At 42.8% G+C, this 26,790-nt stretch overlaps 1 protein-coding gene across 1 annotated transcript in view; it reads right to left on the bottom strand.

Annotated features, from left to right (window-relative positions):
• ldlrad3 (low density lipoprotein receptor class A domain containing 3) overlaps window positions 1–26,581 on the bottom strand; it is a 109,751-nt gene extending 83,170 nt beyond the window's left edge. The window contains exon 1 of the mRNA XM_084060217.1: window positions 26,163–26,581. Within this exon, the coding sequence (XP_083916343.1) occupies window positions 26,163–26,217 (55 nt within the window). The 5' untranslated portion in view covers window positions 26,218–26,581. The remainder of the gene's footprint in view (window positions 1–26,162) is intronic.
• Between the last annotated feature and the right edge of the window lie 209 nt (window positions 26,582–26,790).

The raw sequence follows: 26,790 nt of genomic DNA, 5'->3' as shown, positions 1-26,790 counted from the left end.
CACAGCTGGACGCGAGCCTGCACTAGCGAAGCACCACAGCACTTCAGCTGTAATATTATTCAACAGGGGGGTGGAGAAAATAAATCATGATAGTACAGTGGGCGGAGAAGGACAAAAACACTGTCAAGGCCATGGTATATAGCAGAAACAGAAACACGTCAAGGCTGTACGCTAGAGTGCCTGGAGGCAGACAGAAGACCAAGGGAAAGAGAGGGAGAGAAAACGAAAGGGAGAGGAGAAGAAAGAATAGTCTACGTGGAGTTACTTACTACTGTGGAGAGGGAAAACAGAGAGTGGAAGATGGCCCCGTTAAGTAGAAATAGAGTAATAGAGTAATATATCAGGGACAGCATTTTCTTCCCACTAGATTCCCAGTAACAGAAACCCAAGCGTGTTCTATTCCCCATACTCCGGGATGCAAAAGGTCAGTGGTATAAATCTATATCTAACATCGCTCTTGGCTCTGTGCTGGTACTGTGACCCCATCAGCTGGAGGAGGCGCAGAGATCTGACCAGCATCGATTGGCCCTGGGCTGAGAGGTGACTCATAGACTGAAATGGCAACGGCAAATTGATTGGAGTGCCTCGCAAATCTCAGTAAGGTGTATATGGTAGAAGTGCAAGGGCTAGCCAGAGTGTGCCGGAAGCATCACAACACAAATGTTTGGTGGCAAGTCGTAGGCCGGCGGACACAGCAACACACTTGCAGAATACAGTGTGCTACAAGTGGACCCTTATGGGTTTGGGGTTAAATTAACACAGATCTTGCTGTGTACTGAGAAATAATTAGTATTTCCCATCTGCAATTGCTCCTTTGTCCACTGTGCAAATCAAATGCTTACGGAATTATTCAAAATTCTGTTTAAGGCGTAAACAAAAGGCAAAATAAATAACTTTTAACCAATTTCATGGTTATGATCATGGCTTTATGTCATTAGCGACAAAACAAAACTAAAGTAGCAGATCTACAAGCTTTGCAATGTGTTGTGAGCTTATAGATTAGCTATTTTCGCTATTTCGTTTACGACATACAGTAGTAGATAGGGCGTAAGTCGTTTTAAGCTCACTAAATCCCAAGACAAACACAAAGCCGTGTCTTTTCATGTTTGCAGGAGATGGAGAATACAGGATCAATATTGCCTAGCTCTGAATAAAGACCCAGCCCCCATTTTGTCGTGGTCAAAGGCAGGATACCTTCCCATTCATGTGCCGTTTTTAATGGGCCCGGGTGTATCAGGAGCTTCAGAGGCACAGCGGGTGGTAGAGGTAATGTGGCTGTCTCTTTGAGCATACATGTAATTTATGGATGTCTGTCTGTCCATAAGAGACACTTAAGCCCAATTTGCATTTAGTCATACAACGGTGACGCATGCTGAAAATAACTGATCTACAAGCTCACAACATGTCGCAAGCAAGCTTGTAGGTCTGCTATTTCCGTTAAGCGACGCTGTCATACGACAGGGCATAAGTTAAGCTTTCGAGAGATGTACTGTAGGTTGGTGGCCAAAAGCAGGGAAGTGAATGAGTGCATGAGAGAGAGAGGCGGAGAGAGGAGGGGGGGGGGGGGCAGGATCGATGTTCTTCACCTATAAACTCATTGAAATGTCCATTATAAATAGCAATAGCAGTATTGCTATCTAGTATTGCAGAGGCGATGATTGACAGGCAAAATCCCTCACCAGCGACACCCGCAGGCAAAGATTTATTTTTTCATTGCGGTTGAAAAGGCTTTAGAAATGTGAGAGAAAAACACCTGCCATGGATCAATGGAGTGGATTTTTTTGTTAAAACTTTCTATACACGTTTGAAGGACCATGACAAAGACTTTTAATGTGTGGTAAAACTGAACGTCATGAAACCTTTAAACAAATGTATACAATATTTTCGAGCTAACAATGAAATACAATGCAACGCCTCATGCCAAAAATCTGTTATTTTGAGCTAGCAACAGTGCTGTGCGAAAAAAAAAGTATAAATTAATTCAACAAGTATTTGTGCTATTTGTTCTTTAAAAAGTATAAAGGGCTTAAGGGCTGTGGTATGCTTCAATCAAAAGGTGCCACTGACAGACACACAGGACAACAGGCAGTGGCAGCATAAAGCCAGTAAAGCCTTAATACATCATTAAAGCATCCAAGCCCACAGCCCAGGGCTTTGACTTGGAATTCAATTTGGGAGTTCAATTATGAGATGCCACTTGCTTGTGTGAGTGAGTGTGTGTGGGTTTATGTGTGTGCGCGAGCGTGCGTGAGCGTGTGTGCCCGTGAGTGCAATGTGTTTACAAAACAAATAAAACAAAGATAATCCATTATAGAAATAAAGCTCAGTAATTACATTACATTCTCTTTGTAAAAGATTTATGATTACTTGTCAGATGAGAAACCTTTGATACCATTTTAAATAATGGCAGATAGCCATTAGAGGGATTGAAAAATGTATTCCCAAAATACAATCTAGAAAGAAATCGCAAGGATAACTGAAATTTATGTTGTTTGGATTTTGGAGAATAATGCTATTATGTTGCTGACTGTGCTTAAATAATAAATATTGTGCTCGGGTGGTGCAGTGGTAAAGTAGCTGCCCACCACCACGGAGGTTGTGGGTTCAAATCCACCGTGGTGCATCCGACTTCATCGGGTGTCTATACGAACACAATTGGCCCGTGTTCAGGAGAGGGAAGCCGGGTGGGGAAGGTGATAATTGACCCTGCACATAATCCTACGGGCTGAGGCGACACCTGTCAGCAGGGAGGGTTGGGCGGGAGGAGTAGGACGAAGGCTTTACGTCCTCCCGGTGGCGGCAGGTGAGTCAGAAGGATACAACAGCAGTGACAACACAGAAATGTGTGTAGGGAGGAATGAATTGGCATAATGACTACATTGCGGTAAAAAGCTAAACAAATAATAATAATATATATTACTTGATGCAACTTTTAAAGGGATTCTAGGCAACATTAAGCCTAAATTTAAAAAATATTTATATATATATTTTTTTGTGCATTTCTTCCCCTCTATCAGCCACTATATAATGATGCTGGGGTGTTTTCCTGCATTGAAACACAGTCCTCTTTCTGAAATCCATATTTTACCTACAGTTTATGTTTGTCCGGGACGTAAATTAACGCACGCATGTGCCGTGTTTGACAACAGTTTTTTTCTTTTTTATCTCTTAACTTGCCTACAATCCCTTTAAGTAGGTAATGAACATTCTGTGCTGAATTATAATTTGTGCCTCATCTGTGTTTACTCCAGGCAGAGATCAGCTAACCTGTACAAAGTAAAATCCTCACTGTTAATTTATCCATTCCTAACTGAAAGGTAACCAAATGGTCTCTCATGGGTCCATTTGGTTACATCTTTACACTCTCTGAGTTAACTTAACACACGATTCTACCGTGCAGGAATAGGTCATCAAAAGTCTTTCACATACCTGAATGAAATCCTACATGTACACAGTTCAAAGACTAAGAAAACACCTGCACCGTCTTCACTTGCTCAATAAAGAAACAAACAATCGAGTGTTTGGAAAGGATACCCCTTTGGTTATGCAATACCTGTTCTACCCCTTGTCAGAGTACTTAGTGCAGTTACCCATTATCATAGTACTTGGAAGCCAGTCTATGACGTTATATTGATGGCATCACGGATCAAAACAGACAGACAGACACACAGAGATTTGTGGATTTATAGAGATTTTCGGTGAACCGTTGATCCGCCCCGACTTCCCACTGGGCACTGCACCAAAGGAGTGCAGTGCCCAGCGCTCTGTGATACACAAACACATTTTTATGTCGATCGGTCGAAAGGTTAGATACGTGAAGGACATACTGTACTCACTCACTCAGAGAGATTTTGTGCATTCATAGATTGATTTTTTCTTTATTGAGCAAGTGAATTCAGCATGCAGGTGTTTTTTCTTTGAACTGTGCTGAAGTAAACAGATAAAAGCATTGAAAACTAGAAGTAAAGGTCATACAGTCTTATAGCATACAAATTAAACAGGGCATTCATGGTTTACTGATGTCAACTGACCTCATTAGAGGAGAGTGCCAAGACCATTAAGGGCATAGTGGAGAACAATATCTGGTCATATCTGGCAACAAACTGCAGTGAAGCCACTGGAGTGATCACATCTACAGTACAGTACAGTAAAGAATCCCACTCAGTCACTGTGCTTCATGACTATTGTTGTTTTACAGTTCAATAAGCATTTTTACCTCCAGTATATCCAGTTTGGGTGGAAATGATAATATGTACTGTAGATGACATTGTGTATATACGTAGATGATTGATTGATATAGTTGAATATCTGAGAGAAATTCCCTCTGACTGAAGACATCCTCTGTCCTGTGTGAGAGATGTGTCTTCTCTTGTTACAGGCCACACCTTACAGGTTCAGACAATGTGTCCACTGTCCTGACATGCAGTCTCTCTCAGGAGTAAGTGGTGTAATCTTAGTTGGTGTCTACTCTGCTGTTGCACCTCATTAATAATAATAACCTCCTTTAAGCCAAAGTCATCTAGCCAAAGTTGGGGCCAAATGTCACCCAAAATACAAAACTCACTCTGTACCTGAGCACTAAATATTATTATCCATGCAGATAGTTGCAGTGTGTATTTCATCAGAATGTGTTCAAGTTGCTGTCATACTTTACAGGTCATATATCAAAAGCTAAAACTGCTAACCTGTGAAATGCTAACTTTGTTTTCCTAATCTTTTGCAGCCACTGTGTTGGCATTTGCTTTGTGCGCAATAGCTTGTTGTGTTGTTCTAAGCAGTTTTACTGTGATTTAAGGGCTGTAATATTACTGCAGGTTTTTCTCACTGAGCAGCACGCCCCATAAAACATTTCCCCACCAGGAAAAATAGTATGACTAGGGAAGAACAAACAGATTTGGAAAGGAAGGAAAGCTGACAGCACTCTGAAGTAAGAAGGATGCATGCCAGAACGGAGAAGGAGGGATGTTGATGTAAGTCAGTTGTGGCTCTGACAGCAGTGTAGATGAGGGCGGATGTAGAAAGGCCACAAGGGGAAACACTGTTCCTGCTCCATATTCTCTTGACGTCTCCCTCACAACTCATTCCAGCTACTACACTTTCTTCCTGCTAAATAAGAATCCCTTGTGCTTTCACCTCCAAGCAGGGAGGAAGCATTAGTGTACTTTGTGGAGAGGAGCTTTGACAGTGCCATTGATTCCGTGCGGCTTTGCCTTTTAAAGAACAAAAACCACCTACAGCTTCTGCGCGTGGTAACAACATATTTACAGTTGTGCGGCAAACAGACCGGCGTGTTTTCGGTCTGTTGCTTACAGCAGTGATTCTCAACCTTTTTGATATGCATTAGGTCACGGACCCCCCCCATTTGAGAATCTCTGGGACCCCAACTGCACATTTAACTCAGAATGAATAAATGGAACCAAATGGACCCGTAAGCGTCCATTTGTACGCTCTCTGAGTTACAGATATGCAAGGGTCCATTTGGTTCCTAACTATCAGTCATTCAGCTGGGGACCCCCTGGAACCTCCTCAAGGACCCCTGGGGGTCCCCACACTCCACATTGACAACCAATGGCTTGCAATGTAAGAGCAGTAACATCTCATATCCTCATCTCAGCTGGTTTCCACATTTCCAAAAATGCCCTTCTCTCCTTTCTTGCCATGGTTTAATTGTGTTATTTCTGTTTAATTATGAGAAGGAGTTCCTCATAACTCAAGCAAAACAAAAACATCCTTCTTTAAGCGGTATCTTTCATTGACAATGGTTTTAATTGAAGCAATTATAGTTTTCATTTGGATTCACTGATTGATTTCATGGAAAGATTTTATATTTTGTAAATTGTGTGCTCTACTTTCCCATGCCCCATCTCAGTCTTGTACACTCATTAGTACAGTATGCAAAACCACATTAATGGTGGCACACACATTTTTCAAATATTTCAAAAATAGGTCATCTATAAGTTCACTATGCGTCGCAAGGCAATGTGTTGTGAGCTTGTAGATTGGCTATTTTCTTCGTACATATAGGGCACAAGGGCAGTATATAGGTTAAACCACTTTCTACTCACCAGCATACATACCAGCACACAGTAAACATCCTGGTGTACACATGAAACCAAATCGGTCAATTTGTTTCCATTTGTACAGCATATGAGGATTTTACAGCACGCACTCCATACACTCTATACTACTGACACCTGAACTCCTGAACTGCAAAAAGAACTAAACTAGAAAAAGTGCTTCTCGGAGCGTCTCAGCCAGGTCAGTAGGTTGTTGGCCAGCAATGTTTGGAATTCAGTCACTATAGAGGTGAGTGGAATCTGTAGAAATTGAGGGATTAATGTTGGTGAAGTTATTGCACAGACACAATATGTTGATTTGTAGGAGTGTAGAATATAGTTTTGTGTTTACAGGTGTGTGTGAACTTTCACAGCAATGGGTTCACAGACGGACGGACACACGGACGGACGGACGGACAGGGGGCAAAACATAGTCTCGGCCTGGCGGAGACAAAAAGAACACACTTCCCAGATGGTATCTCCAGGCAGTGAGTTAACTCTTCAGTGAAAAAAAATGTTGTTTCTGCCTAGAAGGCAAATCAAGGGCATGGTACCCACCCTACCTTCAGGACATTACATTACATTACAGTCATTTAGCAGACGCTTTTATCCAAAGCGACTTACAATAAGTGCATTCAACATAGGTATAGGGAACGAAACTACTAATCACCAGAAGTCTTAAGTGGATTTCCTGCAAAAACAAGCAACCAAGAGTATACCAAGCGCTAAGGTAAGAGTGCTATATATCAGCTAACTACTTTCTTAAACAGATGAGACAAAATAGCAAAATCAAATGAGCACGAGCTAATACAAAAAGTGTATCGACTAAACAAGATCCAATAAAACAGTACAACAATAAGGACATGACCTTCCCGCTCACTTAAGATCAACACAGCAAGTCTGTTTGAACCTTCCCTAAAAAACACCCTGGCCAACGCTCCACACGTCCCAGACTTTTCTCCCAGTCCCTCCTGGTTCTTAAGTAGTGAACTTGGTCTCCTGTGCAGACAGAACTGCAGACTCACTCCCCATTTTTTTTTAAATCTCTGAAATCTCACCTCTTCAGATTGCGTATGTGTATCATCGTTATGACTATTGACACTGTTGTTTATAGACTAGAGTTCATGCCATTTACAGTACTATGATTTCACATTTGTAAGTCAGTCTGGACAAGAGTGTCTGTTAAATGCCTAATGTATTCAAGGCTTATTACACTTGTGTAAAACTCATGCAACATCTTACAGAATGTACATTTCTATTGCAGTCAAAAAATATCTTAAAAGTCCAGGAGAGGCAACATCAATTTGGTAAAGATGTCCTTTAAAACCGACTCCATATATGCTCTAAGATTAGAGACAGCCCGATATATCAGTCATCAATTGACTTTCTTTGACGAAATCGGTTATCTGTAATTATGTATCTGATTTTTAATAAGTATAATTAAGTAAACATACTTTCCAATCTACAATCTCACAACACGTCGCATTGCATTTGTACAATTTTGCACCTTTTGATAACATATCAGTCAAAAAACATTGGTAATTGGTGGGCTAGGACTCTCGGAAACCGGGATCAGCATCGGTTTCAAAAATCTGGCAGCCGTTAATCCAAAAATGTTTTGCTAACGATTATTTACATCACACCTGCTTGTTGGACATGTACGTGCACATGCACTAAACAGAGTTCACTGCATCAAGACAAAGACTTTTAAAAGCCAAACTGTTCCAACTACTGTACATAATTGATGATGCATCCTTGACACTGCATTAGACAGATGGAGAGGCAGGGGGAGAGAGAGAGGGAGACGGGGGCAGAGATAGGAGGGAACGCTAATCTCAGCAATTTTATCTGTCTCAACAGTGAAGAGACAAGGTCATAGGAGTAAGTGACACCAGTCTATACATTCCTTTCAAACCCAGTCATTTAGCTCTGCAGTTGTAACTAGAAAAGTGAGCCCCTCGGGGCACAGATCTCTGCCAGGCTGGGTTGGTTACCCAGGGCCCGCAGAATTTGGAAGCCAATCGTAGCCAATCGAAATGGAACCGGAAAAATATGACTGATATTTTCGACCACACTTGTAGGATTAATAGCAAAAAGTGTGTTTGGACAAAACACAAAACAAAAAATCTTGTCTGGCAGAAATGGGTGTTGCCTTTTGCCTGTACGACCTATGGTTCAAGAGTTATAGGCCAAAAAGTGAAGCAGCTAGTGCTCACAATTCACACCTATGCCTGTTAAACATATTAGGTAAAGACACCATAATGAGCGTTGCGAAGAGGAAAACCAAACACTGAAAAGTCAAAGGCTCACCCAAATCAATAGGGCTCTTCCCCTTTGTGAGCATCAATTTTAGCACTTTCAGAGATTTTCACAAATGTAAAGTGCATTATAAATTAAATCAATTTATTTATTTAATGTGCACAGTACATTTTATGGCAATCCTGTAATTACTTTTCAAGATATGTTACCTCCTCAACGGAGGTAAAAAATAAAGAAAAATCACACCCTGTGTGAAGGTAGCGGCGCCTTTGATACATTTTGTCATCGATATGTGTTTATAATGTGTTTATAGCCATGTGTCACGTGAAGCTTGACCAATCACTTTGTTGACGTGCCTGACCAATCAGAACGTTGACGGTGAACACGGACAAAGTCAGGTATAGAGCGAAAGTCAGGTATAGAGCGGCGCTGTGTTATTACACAGCGCCGCTAAAAATACATCTGAGTTCTGAGTACAATAAGTGTCCATAAAATTAGATACTAACTAAAAGTGAATTAAGCACAACTGTATAATATAATTCTTGACTCTGTATTACGCTTACACTTTCACTTTCACACCTCTTTATATAACACTGATTGATTCATTAGCCCTTGCGTTTCAATTATAGATTCATTTATCTGCGTACCTTTTGTTAAATAGGCTTTGAAATGACTGCCGTTGGTAGCACCAAACGGTGACTGCCCATATTAGCCTGGCTTCGGTAAACACAACCCTATTAATCACATTCTGGTTTTCCATTAATCCAGGTTCATAGATCATGCCGGGCTTAGAATATCATAGCGTCACTTGATTCTGTCTGTGTACACACACACACACACACACACACACACACACACACACACACACACACACACACACACACACACACACACACACACACACACACACACACACACACACACACACACACACACACACACACACACACACTTGTTATTACATAATAAAAAAGTGCATTGTATTTTTCCAAGTTGATAAATAATACATTTATCCACAAACTGTGTTTGTATCTTAGAGAATGTCTTTTGCTGCAGTTTTCTGTTAAAACAACTTGGCTAGTTGGATTTCCGAAAAGCAATTGTCCATCTAATCCTCTGAGAGATGACAGTGGCATTTTCAGCAGCGCCTGGGCCGACGGTATGAACGTCACCTTGGGATTACCTTCAGATAAAAGAGGCGTGGATGGAAGGAAGACTAAAACGAGATTCAAGAGTTTGGCACTAAAGGGCAAGCGACTCAAACAGAGACGTGAACGAAGATGCCTCGTTTGACAGAATACACAAACACTGATCAAAAACAGGAAGAAGAAAAGACACCAAGACAGCAATGCCCAGGTAAACATACAGGTATGCGCACAGAGGTACACGTACAGAAGGTATGCGCACAGAGGTACACGCACGCACGCACGCACGCACGCACACACGCATGCACGCAAGCACGCACGTACACAGACGCGCAGAGAGAGAGAGAGAGAGAGAGAGAGAGAGAGAGTCAGCCAGACAAAATGACCTCAGTACGTTCCTCATCAGTCTAAAAGATGAAGCCTCTCCATCAGACCCATCTGTTCCATTAATTCTGATTCCCTCACCTTGGGGCGTCATCGGCACTAAACTAAATGTCACCGCTCCGCCAGAACATCTCCTTCAACAGGCGCTCATGTATGCCGGTAACACACTGGTAAATGGCACGTGACCCTTCAATCATAGACCCAATGACGGAACAGCCTTGTCTGGGTGGCTCTGCTCTGCGTTCCGGCGGGCCGGAGAGACAGAGAGGGATGATAAAAGTGTGAAGCTGCCAGCCCAGCGGTGACCTTGTGTGACACCACTGACACTTTTGTATCTGTTCGTCTCCGCCTCGCACCACCTGGGCTCTCGACACGACAGGGCAAACAAGGGGGCAGGTTAACTCGAATTTCACAGGAAATGAATGAAGGGGAGGAAATGATGGATGGTTTGGGATTTGTCAGTAGTGCAAATAAAGGACAATATAAAGGAAAAAAGAGAAAGGAATATGCACCATGCAGTGAATAAATTCAGTGTTTTCCAGACACTAAATTAAATGGAAAACTCCTCTGAATGCATCGGACGAGATGCATCTGGGCTGAGAAAAAAAGATTCATCTTGGTGAAAAAACTATGCTTTACAGACAGAAACTGCACAATTACTTTTACCTAAGCGCGCGCATGCACGTAGGTACACACGCACGCACACACACACACACACACTATGCATTGAGCTGAAGTAGTCGTGTGGCACAGGGTATACTATGATGAAAGTAGTAGCAAGGAAAAGGAGGAGTAGTAGAAATTGCACCCCTTTACTTAAAAAATGCCCAGGGAGAGGGAGAAGTGAAAAGGAGGGGATAAAAGGGGAGATAACAAAGACAGGACAGAGGCTTTCTTCCACTGTCTACTTGTCTCTCCGTCAGCGGTAATGAGTTCCTAATTGTGCAGCCAGGCCATGGAGTCGTTGCCGGGGTTGAGTGCACTGCTGAGTGCAAATGATCTGTATCTGGCAAAAAAAACACACACACACACAGGGCAGAAGATGAAAAAGAAAGCTAGTGAAGACGGGGACGGAAGGACACATTAAGAGAGGTGAGATACGTACACTATATGAAGGAGAGATAAAGGGCTTCAATGGAAATGTGTGTTTCAGTGGAATGCAAATGAGGGAAGAGTGCAAGTGGTCATTGTCTGCTCTCTCTCTCGCTCTGTCTCAAGTCAAGCGAATGCTAATGTGTGAGAAGGGTAATGAGTCAAAGACAGTAATTCCCAAGCTTTTACATTTCAAAGACCCCCAATTTGATATGCATTAACCACTAAAGCCCTATATTATACTTCATCATATGCTGGTGTCACGTGGTGAGAATAGCCTATCTTAATCTACAAGTGACGACAACCTTTTGCATAGATATAGATTGGCCATTTTCACACTTTCTGAAAATTACAAAAATGTCTTTTACATTTTTGTAACTTTTTGTAACTAGACCATACCCGTGGGGGGATATGCGCACATGATTTGGCAACCCGGGAGGCAGCGAACACAAAAACGCTAATAAATAGCTGACATTTGGGGAAAGCGAACAACAGGCTTTGTGTTCCGTCCACATGCTAATGGTCAATGGCTGTGTGCAAATTCAGATCAATTGCTCTAGCCACTGAGGAGAACCGGGCAGAAGAGATTTTGGGCTCACCACACACCATTCGCACACCGCCCGCACAGAGCGTTGAGGAATTAAAGGAGGATGACATGCCCAAAATAAGTATGCCATGTTGAAAGTGGTTAAACCACAGACCCCCATTTTATAAGATGTTATGCTATCTCTGGGACCCAAATCTAAGAACATTTTTATTGTCAAACATGATTTGATCCAAAATGATCTGTCATTTGGTCCAGAATTCCTTTACTGTCTGTGTACTGTTACTGTAGCTCTAGTCAAAATTATTATCAACATTATTGTACGTTGTATTTACTTGTACAGGTATAATCATTTAGCTGGGGACCCCCTGGAATCCCGTCAAGGAGCCCTGGGGGGACCTCAGACCCCATGTTTAGAACCACTGACTTAAGAGGTATCCTCCATATCAAACCTTCTCCCCCTCTTCCCCAACAGCCATTATAGTGTTATAACTAAAGGTCAGTGTTGCAAAAGACCCCAGTCTTTAACCTATGTATAAAAAAGGCCAAACAAGATGAAGGAGGACTGAGACACGAGGAGACATGAACAATCATGAGAAAGGTCAAGGACGCTGCCGGTTCCTCCTCAGCAGAAGTGACAGTCGGGGCTCAGATATTTTAACTGGCTCTGTTGGAGCCGTTAATAGGCTTTATGCACAGCAGCCATATTGGAAAGAAATTGGGCCTCTTCTTTACTTCCTTCACAGGTCTTACCAATTATACTGATTAAGGCTCTGTTCCATTCTGGTCAAACAGAGTCAGGGTACTCTGCTTCACCAGTGGGTCTCAAAGTGTGGTCCAGGTAAACCTCATGGTTCCTTGAGGGGGTTCCAAATGGCACCTTACAGTTGTGTAATTCTGAGAGTGTACAAATGGAATGGAAACTATTTGTACACTCTCAGAGTTATGGGGGTCCTTGAAATGAAAAAGGTTTGAGAACCACTGTGCTACACTAAATGGAACAGAGCTTTAATTTGTATACAACAAGAGAACAAAGGGATTCTACCGTTGCGCCTCAGCCTTAAATGGCCAGTCCGGTGCGTCACAAGAGTAGGGATAATATAGTAGCAGAAGAGAGGAACGCTGGAGCAACACGGACAATTTAGGCCTTTTTATTTATTGCGGTGTCAGTCTATTTTGTTACTTGCACCGCAATAAATAAAAAGGCCTAAATTGTCCGTGTTGCTCCAGCGTTCCTCTCTTCTGCTTTAATTTGTATAATTGGTAACACCGGGTAAGGAAGAGGCCCAATTTCTTTCCAATATGGCTGCGGTTCATAGAGCCTATTTGTGGACATCTCATGTGCTACTACTGCTAGCATGCAATTACAGAGAGACTCACATAATTACGGTGCTGGGGGATATATGATCAATCAAAAGTGATACTACATTTAAATGTCAATATGTAGTAGGTCTCGTTTATGTAGACTTGATGGTGGATTTATTCAACCTACATTTAATTTGAATTGCACAAATATACAAAAATCTATATTAAAACACATCACATCTGAGCTCTGATTTGGGGGTCAATTTTAACATTTAATTTCAATTCAACGCATCTCCAACAAGTTTATTAATCAGTGTGAAACTTTAAAACATGAACAGCCGCTGGTGATAAAGTTTAACAAACATGTTTTGTCCTCACAAATGTCTTGCCAGCTGCCTACAGTATCTCCAAATTCATTGCATGTAAAATCCTGGAGCTCAAGGTTAGAATAGGCAGGAGGCAGGTCTGAATACTGTAGCTATCCACAAGAATAAGGGGGAGGAAAACATTGCTGCGGCTCCATTCAAATTTCTCCCAACAGATGTCAGAAAAACTGAAAGTAGAAAATGCATTACATTTCATTCACCCAAACATATGTCTGTAATCCGTCACTTGTCTACTTTCCCTGTGCTGGTCTCCTATAATGCACAACTAAACTTTGTACGTACTGTATCTCCATAGCAACGCCTCACTCACTTTATAATCGTTGCTCCTCAGAGACAAGACATCTTGAACATTGTCTCTCAACTTCAGGTTCGGGGACCACCAGGGGTCCGTCTAAACGGCTGTAACTCCAAGAGTCTAAACGGCTGTAACTCTGAGAGTGTAGAAAAGGAACCAAATGGACTGTTTCGGGTGCATTTATACACTCTCAGAGTTAAATTAACACTGAGGACTTTACAGTGTAGATTGGGGTTCATATATAGTTTAGTGATTCTCAACCTTTTCATTTTCAAGGACCCCCAGTTTGATATGAATTTGGCAAGGACCCCCATTTCATACCCTTTTTAAAATATCTGGGCCCCCAAATAATCTGCACTGTACAATAATAAGTGGTTATTTTTAACTCTGAGAGTTTACAAAATGGGGTTCCATTTTGTCAACTCTCAGAGCTACAGACTCATAATGGTCCACTTGGTCCACAGACCCAACGTTTGAGAAACAGTGGTCTAGAAGTTTGTTGTCCATCTGTGTGTGTCTGTGACTGAGTGCCTGTCCGGGGCTACAGTACATGTACTGTGCACACTGCCTGTGCGTACGGTTTAGAAACCGACAACCGTGCAATGAAGTGCAACAAAGTGTCACAAACCCACTGGCCCACCCTCCTCAGGAGGCACTCGCCATGTTATCAATGCACATCAAAAGCACTACTCCTGCAGCATGCTCAGTAGCTACACAACCCTGTTGGGCTTAACATGGCCATATAATCGAAAGTTGCAGACTCACGTCCACCGGCAACCTCGCCTCCGCCCCCCCTACGACCTCAACACCACAAACGCACACGCACGCGCACACGCACACGCACACTCACACACAAGCCTCACTGTGTATTCCTCAAATCCCTCATATCCTCAACCATAATTTCTGAATCCCTGTCATATCCGAATGCGGAACAAAGCAGAGAGTAATTGCGTTGGTGGGGAAACCGGGCATGCGTTGAGACGCCTCTTCCCGGTGATGGGTGCCGTCCGGCTCATTTCTCTTCACTAGCGCTCCACTGCGGGACCATCTGTAGTAATGGACAGGAGGGAAGGCCCGCTCTGACAGAGACACACTGCTGCAGGAGCTCGGCACATCTCCCATAACGACACCCGGGCTAAATGAAAACAAATGGACCGCTATCAAAACAGCTTCTACTTTCGGGTCGGTTCCAGAACGTTAGGTTTTTCCTTCAGCGGGTTTATTTGTTTTCTTGTGAGTTTGCTGCTGGTTAATTGGGTTTCGTTTGGGAGGCTCTCAAGCACTGAATCTGACCTATATGGGTGTGACAGCTGGGACAGCACAGCACAGAACTGTGGTTAAAACATAACGTTTTTTCTTATTAAAAAGTTCTAAATTCTGATTATTGCTATAAAGTGGTGTTCACTGTTCAGCAACACCTAGTATAGTAATAGTAACATAAAATATATTTTCAGGTGGGTTGCCAATCTTATCCAATTAGGAGAGAGAACCCGTTGATCAGCTTCGATTTCACAGTGTTACAGTTCCGATTTTGTCAGCAAATTTGTTTTTTGTTTCATAACTTCCATTTCCCTTGTTTATCCTGTATCCTGAATTCTCTCTCTCTGATTGGAGGAAAAAGGTATTCCGACCTGAGATTCATTTAGCATATACAATATATATACATATACATATATACAACATGCATAAGGTGGCATAAGGTGTGTGTGTGTGTGTGTGTGTGTGTGTGTGTGTGTGTGTGTGTGTGTGTGTGTGTGTGTGTGTGTGTGTGTGTGTGTGTGTGTGTGTGTGTGTGTGTGTGTAGGTGCGCATTGTGCTAGCCAAGAATGTCCACTTTAGAGGTCGAACGAGAAGGAATCAATCATAATCCATCATCATCAGTGCTGTGGCATTCTTGCAGGACTGATCAGCTGGGCTCCTGACCCGTGGAGGACATGTAGGAGATGAAAATCACATGAGGGTGAAATATGATGTTTGTTTACATACTCGTAGCTCGACTAGTTTCCCTATTTTTTGAGACTCTGCTCTCTGCTCCGGGGCTACCAACACAATAATATCAAAGCATTGTAATGGCACTTTTCAAATTATCTTTAAACACACATACCCTATAGTTTCTTTGGCAAGAAAAATTAGTAGTTGGATGGATTTGGAAGAGTAATCCATCAATTTATGAAGTTGGCAAAAACCAAGCTCATAGTTCTGAGCATGTGACACGTTGGGTAATTGGATCAGCTGGTCTGTAGCTCGTTTTATACTTTGTTGCACGACCCCATCATGCGACTTAAATGAGGCATTAGGCATATGTGCAGAATTAAATTGATAGGTTCATTATATTTTTGCATTTCTCTGATGCCTCTCAAAAAACAATTTGCTTTGACTTGAGTGATTGAATGTGGTAAACAACACATTCCTTAGTGCAATGAGCAGGGAAAACAGAACTGCAGTACTAAATACTAAATACTGGACAATGCTCAGCCTCACAAACAGCTGCGCATAAATCTCTCACCTAATTAGCACACGCATTGGCATTCATGGCTGCCTGCATTGATTTGATTGGAAACCTTCATGGAACTGGTTGCTTTAACCATAGTGGTTGCAATTCTGTAATTATATAGAAATATGCCTACCCAGAGAAAATGGATGAAGCAATGTAAATAATACACTTCTGATATCATGTCTGGCCGCAGGGGGGTTGGATGTCTTTTAATGAGTTGAGATTCCAATCAAATGCCTTTCAATCTTGTGATGTAAGGCAATATTGTTAGTGAGTATATTGAGATTTTTTACATTTAGAGCACACATATTGTATGTCCACTTTTGTCTCCCTCCCCTTCGGAGTGATCTTTCTGGGGCTCCATTAGCCATCTAGACGGAGAAGCTCCTTTGAAATGTCATGATACAAGTCTCTAAAGTGTCTGGACAAACCATAGCAACCCCTCTCGCAGTTTATTAGTACAAAGCTCCATCTGAGTCTTTGGAATCCCACCAATCCTTCATTAAGTATCGGGAGTCATTAGGCGGAGGACGGCCGGGTCGACACATCATCCTGGGCATAAGAAATGAGTCAGATCTTTAGGCCTGTAGCTCCTCATTACAGCATGCAGCACAGAGACTAACTCAATTACCATTTCTGACACACTAGCCCCTGCGAGACTAATAGCGCTGCCCCGGTAATGACCAAAGCCAGGCCTGAACTTCCTGGCCTCTCTGCCTGTCCAGTGACCACCAAGTCACCTCCACATCTACCTCGCCTCCGTTAAAGACGCACTGAAGTGACATTTTCGGTCATTTTATTTTGAAGGTTCAGCCCGAAACGTCGGCTCAACGACTCTAAACCAATCAGAAGGTCCCATCCCTTCAGGCTATGGGACGTTGGATCTCAATCACTTCAGCCGTGCTGGCACACGGCTAGTGTTTGTTTACAAGTGAGAGAGAGACGGCCAGTGAAGCACGTTTGCTACTACCTGGCTTATTTCTAACCTATAATGTTTTCAGATACATATTTTAGTGTGCAGATGAAGTTTAAAATGAGTAATACACTCATCTTCAATGAGATTCAAAACGGAGTATCTCTGTAATTAAAATCAGCTGTGTTTGATGAACGTGCAGCTATGGGAATCAAACAGGTGCATGTAATCAAGATTCATTTATATTCGTGAAGGCTGTATTATGTCATCACGCAGCACGTTTTCGTTTACAGGAAGTAATTAAGATTGGCTTTTTAGGGACTTTAGATGTAAAAATACACAAAAATGTTTTTTTTTCATTTTTTTTGGCATCTATTGTTAGGTATGCCCATATGATGACCACGGATATGCTCTAAAAGTGTGAAAAACATATTTTTCATTTCACTACACCTTTAAGTTAACTCCCCTCTGCTCTTTTATTCAAGCCCATGGCTGATATATCTGTCTGGCTTATATATCTGTCTGGCTGATATATCTGTTTGGCTGATATATCTGTTTGGCTGATGTATCGGCCATTCATTGACCTTTTTTACGACATCAGTATCGACAATTACGCAGCCGATGCGTAATATTTTTACAAAATATCAGTCACAACATGGGTAAGCAGTAATCACTTTAAAGGATATACTATAGGTTTCTCCAATATTGGGATTGCCATCTGACCCAAACCCAATCGGTCGGGCTCGATCTCTGAGACTAAATACTGAAGGGGATGGGTGGGGGGTGTGTCTGCTGTAGAATAATCAGTGAACATGTGAAAATAATTCATTTTGCAGTCTGCTGCTGCCGGAGACCGGTGCCAATCCATGGTTGACAGGGAAACGGCATTAAGGTAATTAACATGGGCTTTGCATTTGATTGGGGCTGGTGAGGCTGCCTATGTAAACAGCAGGCGAGATTGGGGCGATTAGTTCCTGTGAAGATGAGCTCCTCGCCTCCTCTGGTCCTCCTCCAGGACAGGATTACGGCTTACACATATATCACACACACGCGCGCGCACGCACACATACACACACACACACACACGCGCGCGCGCGCTCACGCGCACACACACACACTTGTTGGTTTTTCACTGTTGGTCATTTAATATCCTGTTACCTTAACCATAACTGATGTAAGCCTTACCTTAACCACTTAAATCCTATATACTTAGTTGACCGGGGTCCTCCAGTGCTCTATAATAGGGGTCTGCTCCCTTCTTTCCCCCTCAACACCAAATCTCTTCACTGAAAATAGCCGATCTACAAGCTCACAACGTGTGACAACAACGCGTCACAACACACCGCGTCGCAACATTACACGTTGTGATTTTGTTTTTGTATATTGCCTATTTTTGCCAAATGTTCACCCCAGATAGGGGTGCTAGGGTCCATGTAGTTAGGCTAATCTTAACTGATCTATCACAACCCTTACCCAAACATAGACACATGGCTAACCTTACCCTATCCTTATGAAACTGCAGTAAAATCTAATTGTGTTCACCATTTTCATCAAATACAGAGAGAAGAATGACAAAGAGAGAGAGAGAGAGAGAGAGAGAGAGAGAGAGAGAGAGAGACACACAGACAGACAGGCAGACAGACAGACAGACAGACAGACAGACAGACAGACAGACAAAGAGAGAGGGAACTCAAGAGAGAGGTAGGTACTCAAAATGAAACCTGGTGGCTCAAGGGTTTATGCCAGATTTGTAAGGAGGGGTGGAGCCCAGCCCTCTGGATCAATTATCATCTCCTCGCTTAAAACAGACAGATAAATATTAGCCCAGGTTGCCTTGACACTTTGTCACCATCCATTAGGCCTACGCACAAGGAGGGAGAGCAATGCTTTGAATCCAGCTACACTTAATAAGCCTGTTTTCAGGTGCGCAGTAATAGAGGAATTCAATATCAATATCATGGGGTCTTAAGTCAAAGCTTTGAAATTAATTGTGACAAAGAGGCAATTATTTCTAGTCTGCCGAATTGAGATTGATCTTATTTGTTCTTTGATGCACTTGCCTGGAGGAGTAACATCACATTGCATAATGGCTTCTGCGTTTTGCAGATTGGAATTTCACCCGAGGGTTGCTAAATCAATCGCGTGTCCATGCGAGTGAGCACATAATAATACGTGTAGAAAATTCCACTGGCACTATCAACTGCATGTCAATGTGATGTGGAAAGAAGGGAGCATCACACCTCTGTCGATCTCTGCCTATTCTCTCTTGCACGCACCCACCCACCCACGCACGCACGCACGCACGCACGCACGCACGCACGCACACACACACACACACACACAGCCCTTTTATACCCTGGCCTATACTGTACACATTGGCATGCACTGCAGTGACTGCACTCATGTAAACAATCACACACAATGTGTGTGCCAATGTACACACAATGATGAAATTCGGTCATTTATGTCAAAGAGACCGGGGCCATCTGGTAAGAGTTTGTGTTTACAAAGGGTTAGGTCATTGAAAAGAAAAAAAGGATAAAAGGGACATTATGTGATATTATGATATATTTTGGTGTAAGGACTGGGAACAGAAAAGAGTCACATTTCATTATTACACAAGACATGCTGCTAGCTACTATATCATCTTTATCTAGCGGAACAGCTAAGTCTGCAAATATTCTAAATTTCACACTCTGTGACACCTCAATTATAATTGAGCGTTTCACCTCAGCAAATGGCTTGTTTCATGATCTCACATTTCTCAGGTAAAAGCATTGAACCTCACTGCAGATTTGTTCAATCGATGTGATGTATAATAAATGGCAGTAGTAGTACCATACATTTCCACCGACACTGAGACCCTAAATCTTCCACCTATTCCCAGTGACAGAAACGCATTGGCAATGATGACGCAGATCAAAAACAAGTTGACACTTCCATTAGCCAAAGACAGGCAAATTCAGTGTGTAATAGATTGTTACTGTGCCATTGTGAGCAAACTCTTCCAACCAAATGAATACACAACAAGCAAAGCAGTGGTTTGTGCAATTGCAATCAACAAACATTATCCAGCCAAAATCACCAGTTCCTTAGTGATTAGATGTTTGGACAACTGGAGGTAATTAGAATGTCCAAAGCCAAGGGATGGAGCTTTGCTACTCATTGGAATGACGAAAGCGCCCGTGGTCTTTGAAAAGCAACAATTATGTAACACGTCCACAGCAAAGTATACAGTGCAATCCCCAGAACAGACATCAGCTGATGTATGGATCCACCCAATGACGCCGATAATCAAGCACTATGCATGCTTACAAAACGTCACTGACACCGTCAGACGGAAATCTTGTTGTATGTCTAAAAAGAGTTCTTGTTAATACTTTTCATTGGTTAAATATTTATAAAACCTACAGACAGACTTAACCACTTTCAACCTGATGTTGCTATTTTGGGCACGTAAGTTATTATAGGTATCTGCCCGACAGTGAAGTAATGAGCAGACCTGATCTGAACAATGGCTAAAAATATTCTGCACACTTGAAATAACATCTTATTCATACAGGGCGTTTGATTGTTGTTGACCACTACGGTGTTGCATTATTGTTACAGCTATTTCAACATCTGAAAGGGGATAAATCAAGCACACCTCAAGCAGTCCAAATATTTGAAACCGCAGTCAAACAGCCTGTACTTTAGACCAGGTCGGACAGCAAACAGAGTATCAGCTGTCACGATGCGCTCAACGCCTCTCCCCCTCTCTCTGGTTTTGTTGACCTTCAAGGCTGTGTGTTTGTTTGGATTGACAGAGGGATGCTGGGATTGCGGTCTAAAATAGCCCGTCGGTGTCCATGCTGGCTGCCACAGTGACTGTGTGACACACACTACACAGAAAATGACTCCTGATCACAGGGGACCGCAGGGGAGCAAGCTAAGGGGGGAAACAGGACACAATTTCTCGCATAACATATTCTCCTCACAGAGGAGCATATACTGTAGAAATGGATGAAGACAGAAGTCAGCTAAAATGATCCTTCGGTTTGTGTGTTTGGTTCTCTTTTGAGATATCGTCTTTTGCAGCTCAAAGGGCATGGTGATTGTACTGTGTAGAAGTGCCATGGATTCTTGTAAGATGTCAAGGTGAAGGTAAACGTATCTGACAGGAGATTGCCTCATGCTGAAACAATAAAGTTTTAATGTGTTCCCTTTTCACATTGGCAACACTAGAAGCTTAAGCTGAAGCAATAGTGAGAGGTAAATCATGTGTTTCTCTGTGCCTCTCCACTTTTCTCCAAATAAATCATCCAATAACTCAGTATGTAGTGTTGTAGTGTGTGCATGCATGCGCATGTGTTACTCAGAAACACCAGGAGACTGGAGTGGTCTTTTAGCCACGTCAAAACAAAAACAACATGATTCCCTCCTTGGGCTTCACTTCACAACAAAGCCCATCACTCCGTTTCTCACATTGCCGGTTTGAGGTTTGCATTTTTCACAGTTGAACTCAGCAAATTCATTCACTACGTGACTGGTCGTGTGGGTTAATCCAATGGGAGAGCATAATACTGTATCTAATACAGTGCTGTTTTAAAGTGTTGCATAAGAAAACAAACTGTAGGCAATGGAAGGCAAGAGTGTGAAAATGGAGTGGACCCGGGTCCATTTTTACACTAAGCTTCAAGATTTGTATTGTACCTACTTATACAGTTATACAGTATATGGTTTTGGTTCCTCGACATTCTAGCAACAATAATAAACAATGACAAAGAATAATAAAGAATGGCAGAAATAGTAAGAAAGAATGACACCGTATGTATATAGTCAGAGCACAAAGTATGTACATGGTCATACAAACTGGGGACTCGCTGTAAGGCCTTAGAGCCCATGTGATACAAACGATTTTACTGTGTGATACTGATGATGTACAGTGTATGTCATCCCTGAGGCTACATAACTTTGAATGCAGGGGAAACTGTCCATGGTTAGCATTTCAAAGATGAGCAGCTTTGATAGATCAAGTTTGGGGTGGAATCTCAGCAACCAGGGGCACATAGGGGATCGATACAACACAACCATCACAGAGCAACAAAGTCTTAGCTCCACTGCATAGCAAAGTAGTTTATATCAATCCAGAGTCAATCTCTACTCAGTAAGTTTTTTCACATCTCAGTCCTCTCGGTTTCTCTAGCTCTCCTTCAAACCCGACTGTATATCCCAGAGGACCATCAAACATTCAGCCCAGTGTGAGTTATAGATCCAAGGAAACTCCTGAGTGGATGGACGAGGGAGCCTCAACTTAAGTACTAGGTGGAAGAAGGTATAGAAACGCAGCAATGATTTAGGACCCTGGGAATGAGGATACAGCTGCAACATAATGTACAATCATGGCTTAGCATTATTTGCGTACCCAGCGTAGTTTGTGGAGGCGTTCATCTGTGATGGAAGACAAGATGGAAAACCACACAGAATGAATGTGCTCAGTTAAAGCCGTGCCGTCGCAGAGGTCTTGAAATGTGACGCCAGTCATGTGGCTTTGTTTAACAACTCTGGGAACTGGAGCCGCCTCGCTCAGACGCACAGGGCCTACATAATCCCTGCCTGTCTCACAATGTAACTATGATTGGAGGCATATCAATCATATCACGGTAAAATCCAGAGGGATAATTCAACTCTGAGAGTGTACAGATGTAACCAAATGGATGGGTCAATTTGGTTTACAATCTCTGAGTTACAAATGGATAAATGAACACTGAGGATTTTACTGTACAGCCAAGGCAAAAAGCACACAATTCCCTTTTCTCTCTCTCATTCCCTGTACACACACACACACACACACACACACGAACAAGCATGCACGTGCACACACAAAAGTGTGCACACCTCACGTGTACAGTCATCCGTGTACACACACGCGCGCGCACACACACACGCACACACACTTTATTCCACCAGCTGCACTGTCCCTGTGACAGAGCAGGAATCCCGATGGATTTTGCCAAGCAGGAGCACAATGCAAGCAGCAGACAATGTGATTCTGCTTCCCGCGTCGCTGTGTCACCGGCTGAGGAATGACCTGAGAAATGTGTCCGTGGTTATGAATGAAAATATCCCAGCACCACCTGTCCCATGTGCAGTTGGGTAGCACAGCAAGGGTAATGCAACACATTCGTCTTGATTGAGGAGATACTGGACCATGGTTATGCCAGCACTACAGGGAGCAATGATGCATCTGGGTTGGCTCCTTCAAGCATGCATAACACACTGCAAAGGTTTGAAATAAATTCGTCCACAGACTCCATAACGCTAGAAGATTTTGCAGGTGGTTTCAAATTGTAAATTAATGGTCTATTTATATCACACTTTACATTGTGCATTACATTCACCCAATAACACACATTTAATACACCGACGGTGGAGGAAACCATGCAAGGCAGCAACCTTCTCATTCAGGACAGGAGCAGAAGGGGGATAAGTCTTGCGCAAGTACACTTCGACACTAAGCCACGAGGAGGTGCTCGGGATTGAACCGGACCACTTTTGAACCTTCCGATTCCGAAGCGCCCGTTCTACTCCTGAGCCACTGCCTGGCCACTGATGGTGAACTCTCACATTGGAGCGATATACATTACATATAGGCCAGGGGTGTTGAACTAATGTTGGGTCAGACACACACTTCACATGGGCTGAACCATTTGTGAATGCACGTCTTTGTGCGAACACATGTTGCGTGTTCATGCAATTCAGCATATTTTATAGTCTGGATTGCTCTGGAAGATGGGTAGAGCAACAACATGGGAGGGCTAGACAAGTGAGATCAAGAGTTTATCTAAATTCTATTCAGAAGCGGCAGCACCCTGCTGCTAGAGAATTGGTCCCACTGCTCCAAGAAATGTTAAGTCATTAAAAGTCATTATGCTGTCTTATTGCTTCCCTCAAACAAAAATGTACGAATGCCCTCACAGTGCAGTTCATTTAACGTAATAAGCCTATGCCACAGCGGAAGCATGCTCATGAAAAATAAACAAGAAATGGAAATAATTATTTTTTTAATCACCACCGCCTCTGATATTCCCTAAATAAGTTATACAGGGACAAATACCACATCATGCCCTTTCTGACGGAGTCCCTATGCGTCTGCATTTATGATTGCAATACAAGCATATACACACAGACAAACACATGTCTTGTGCAGGTGTGTTCGTGCGTACTTGCTAGTACAGTACACATCACAAGAGAATCCAAATTTCTTTTAGTGCTGAAAATACAACCAACATCTACAATACATGTCTACAGGTCTAATGGTTGATTTATAGTCTGTCGTACGGCGGTGTCGTGGTCCGAAAATAGCAGATCTACAAGTCGATCCGCTATTTTCGGCACACTACACCGTAGCAGGACTAAGTACAACAGTGCTTGCTTAAGTGACCTTGGCCACAACACAAGGTTGAAAACAAACATGATTTATTCAGCACTATCCCTCAACTGATGCCCTGCAAACAACACGATGCTTTCACATCAGAAATATGATGATGTGAGTGAATGCATTACAGCGTGCCGTGTGGAAGGAAAACCAGACCACATCGTGGGCCTTGGGTCTGACAGCCCTCACTAAATCTGTTTAATTTTTCTCTGCATTACATAATGATATTCACAGTGTCTGCTGCTTGTATAAATTTGAAATGTTTGCACAATGTCTGCTTGGTAAATAAATATCAAGTATTCCCTCTATGCTGTCAGGTAAGGGTCGCTCATAATGCAGATCTTCACAAATATTGTACACCTAAGACTACAGAACAATAACATGTTTACTACACTGTGATACAAATCAGTGAATGCAAAATGTAATGCAATCAAACCAAACAGTAGGATAATGAATGAAAGGTAATATCTTAGATACTGAACAGTGATATACCTTGTCGTCCCCGTTATACACAGAAAGAACTTTCACCCAAAGCTTTTGTGATCAATCAATGCAAATGCATTTCTTGATGGACTGCGAATGTGCGAAACCAGTATAGGCATAGGCTATACTGTATGTTACACACAATTATTTACTCTCATAAAACTTTCTCATAAAAGATCTACATATACATAATACATTTGGTAAAAGTGTTCAAAGTAGTGGGCCACTGTCACAAACAGGAATACCATGACACCCAGCTGCCTGACCCAAGTGTAAAACTGAGGCACTGCATAACTAGTAATAGGCATATACTGTATGTTACACAGAATTATTTACTCACATAAAACTTTCATATTTCTGCAAGTGTAATTAAAGGAACTGCAGATATACTGCATTTGGTAAAATACTGAGTAGGCCTATGTGTAAAGTACACAAACAAACAAGACGACCATGCCACCCAGCTGCCTGACCCGAGTGTAAAACTGAGACAATGTGTAACTAGTATAGTATAGGTATAGTCTAACAGAATTAGTTACTCATATAAAACATTAATATTTCTGCAAACGTTATTCCAGAAACTGCATCTAGTATACATTTGGTAAAATACTGAGTATGTGTAAAGCAAAGTAGTGGGCCACACTGTCACAAACAGGAGGACCATGCCACCCAGCTGCCTGACCACTGACCACTGACCTGAGTGTAAACTGAGGCAGTGCTCTTATCTGGCCCTGCACTGGGCCCCCAGCTGCCATACCGTGGCGGGGGCAGGAGGACAGAATTGACCTGTACTGGGCCCCATACAGCTGCCATGGCGGGGGCAGGAGGACGGTCTAGAATTGACTTGTCAACGCTGTCCTGTCAACAACCCCTGGTCATAAGCAGCCCAGCGTACACACTGACTAACCCCCTCGTCTCATATCGCATGCCTTTCCATGAATGCATATTCACGCAGTCCCGTCCAGCGACCAAACGCGTCTAGTAGCCTAACAAATCTGTATTCACAGTTCACACTCAGTCAGTCAGGGGGGCAGGCAGTACAGAGTAAATAGAGTGCAGTGCTTGTTTCAACGTGCACGACAGTGGAAAAAGCGCGACCACGAGAAACAGTGCCGACTTTTTTTTTTAAAGACCCCCAAAAAAACACTCCACAGTAGATGAAACGGTCTAGTCGTTGCTTGCCACAAAGTCGCAACAACAACATCTAAAACATGGAAACAGAAGTAGCGAAACACATCAAAGTTGTTCTTATTACATTGTTTCCCCAAAATAAAAGCGGCGTATGTGCCTTTAATAATACGCCGTAATGGCGACACCGTTTAAAGAGGCGCACGGAGGGATAGCAGCAGCAACAACGTTAGTTTTTTTTTTTTTCGTGATTTCACAACTTACCGACCGTACTGGAGCCTGACCCCGAACCAAGCAGCAGGTACCAGATCCACATCATACGGTCTGTTCCTCGGCCTGCCCTCTATCCGCCCTGCCGCGGGCCGAATATTAGGGCGCAAGAAGAAAACTTCTCCGATATATCAAATCCCCCACCTCTGACGTTAGTAGTACAGAGTTGCTCTCTTCCTCTTGTTTTCTCTCCCCCCCTCCACCCGGGGCAAAGTTAGGAAGGCATTTCTTTGGCGTGGAGTAGTGGATTGTCGTTGGGACAGCGGTGTGGAATCCGGTCAGGGGAGGAGGCAGGAGGGGGACGAAGAGAGACTAGAGAGAGAGAGATGGAAGGGGGCTTTGGGTTTGGGGTGGCGGCAGCAGCCATAGGGAGGGAGGGGAGTCGGACGGACGTGGGATCGGGTTGTTGTCGGTGCTGCTGAGAGAGAGAGAGAGAGAGAGAGGCGGAGTCGGAGAGTGTAGTCATAGTGGAGACTAGAGAGGTCGTCTTGGACCATGTGCACATTCTTCCCTCCTCTAGCTTATCAAAGTTGCATAGCGTGTTCACTCCAAAACATTGAAGTGACACAGTTCTTCATACTGTAAGCTGGAAAGTATGACTAATGGTGCAGCTGCATACCGT

Source organism: Gymnoscopelus microlampas (assembly GCF_963454915.1).
Source record: "Gymnoscopelus microlampas genome assembly, chromosome: 6".
Taxonomy (NCBI): domain Eukaryota; kingdom Metazoa; phylum Chordata; class Actinopteri; order Myctophiformes; family Myctophidae; genus Gymnoscopelus; species Gymnoscopelus microlampas.
This window is presented reverse-complemented; position numbering and strand designations above follow the sequence as displayed.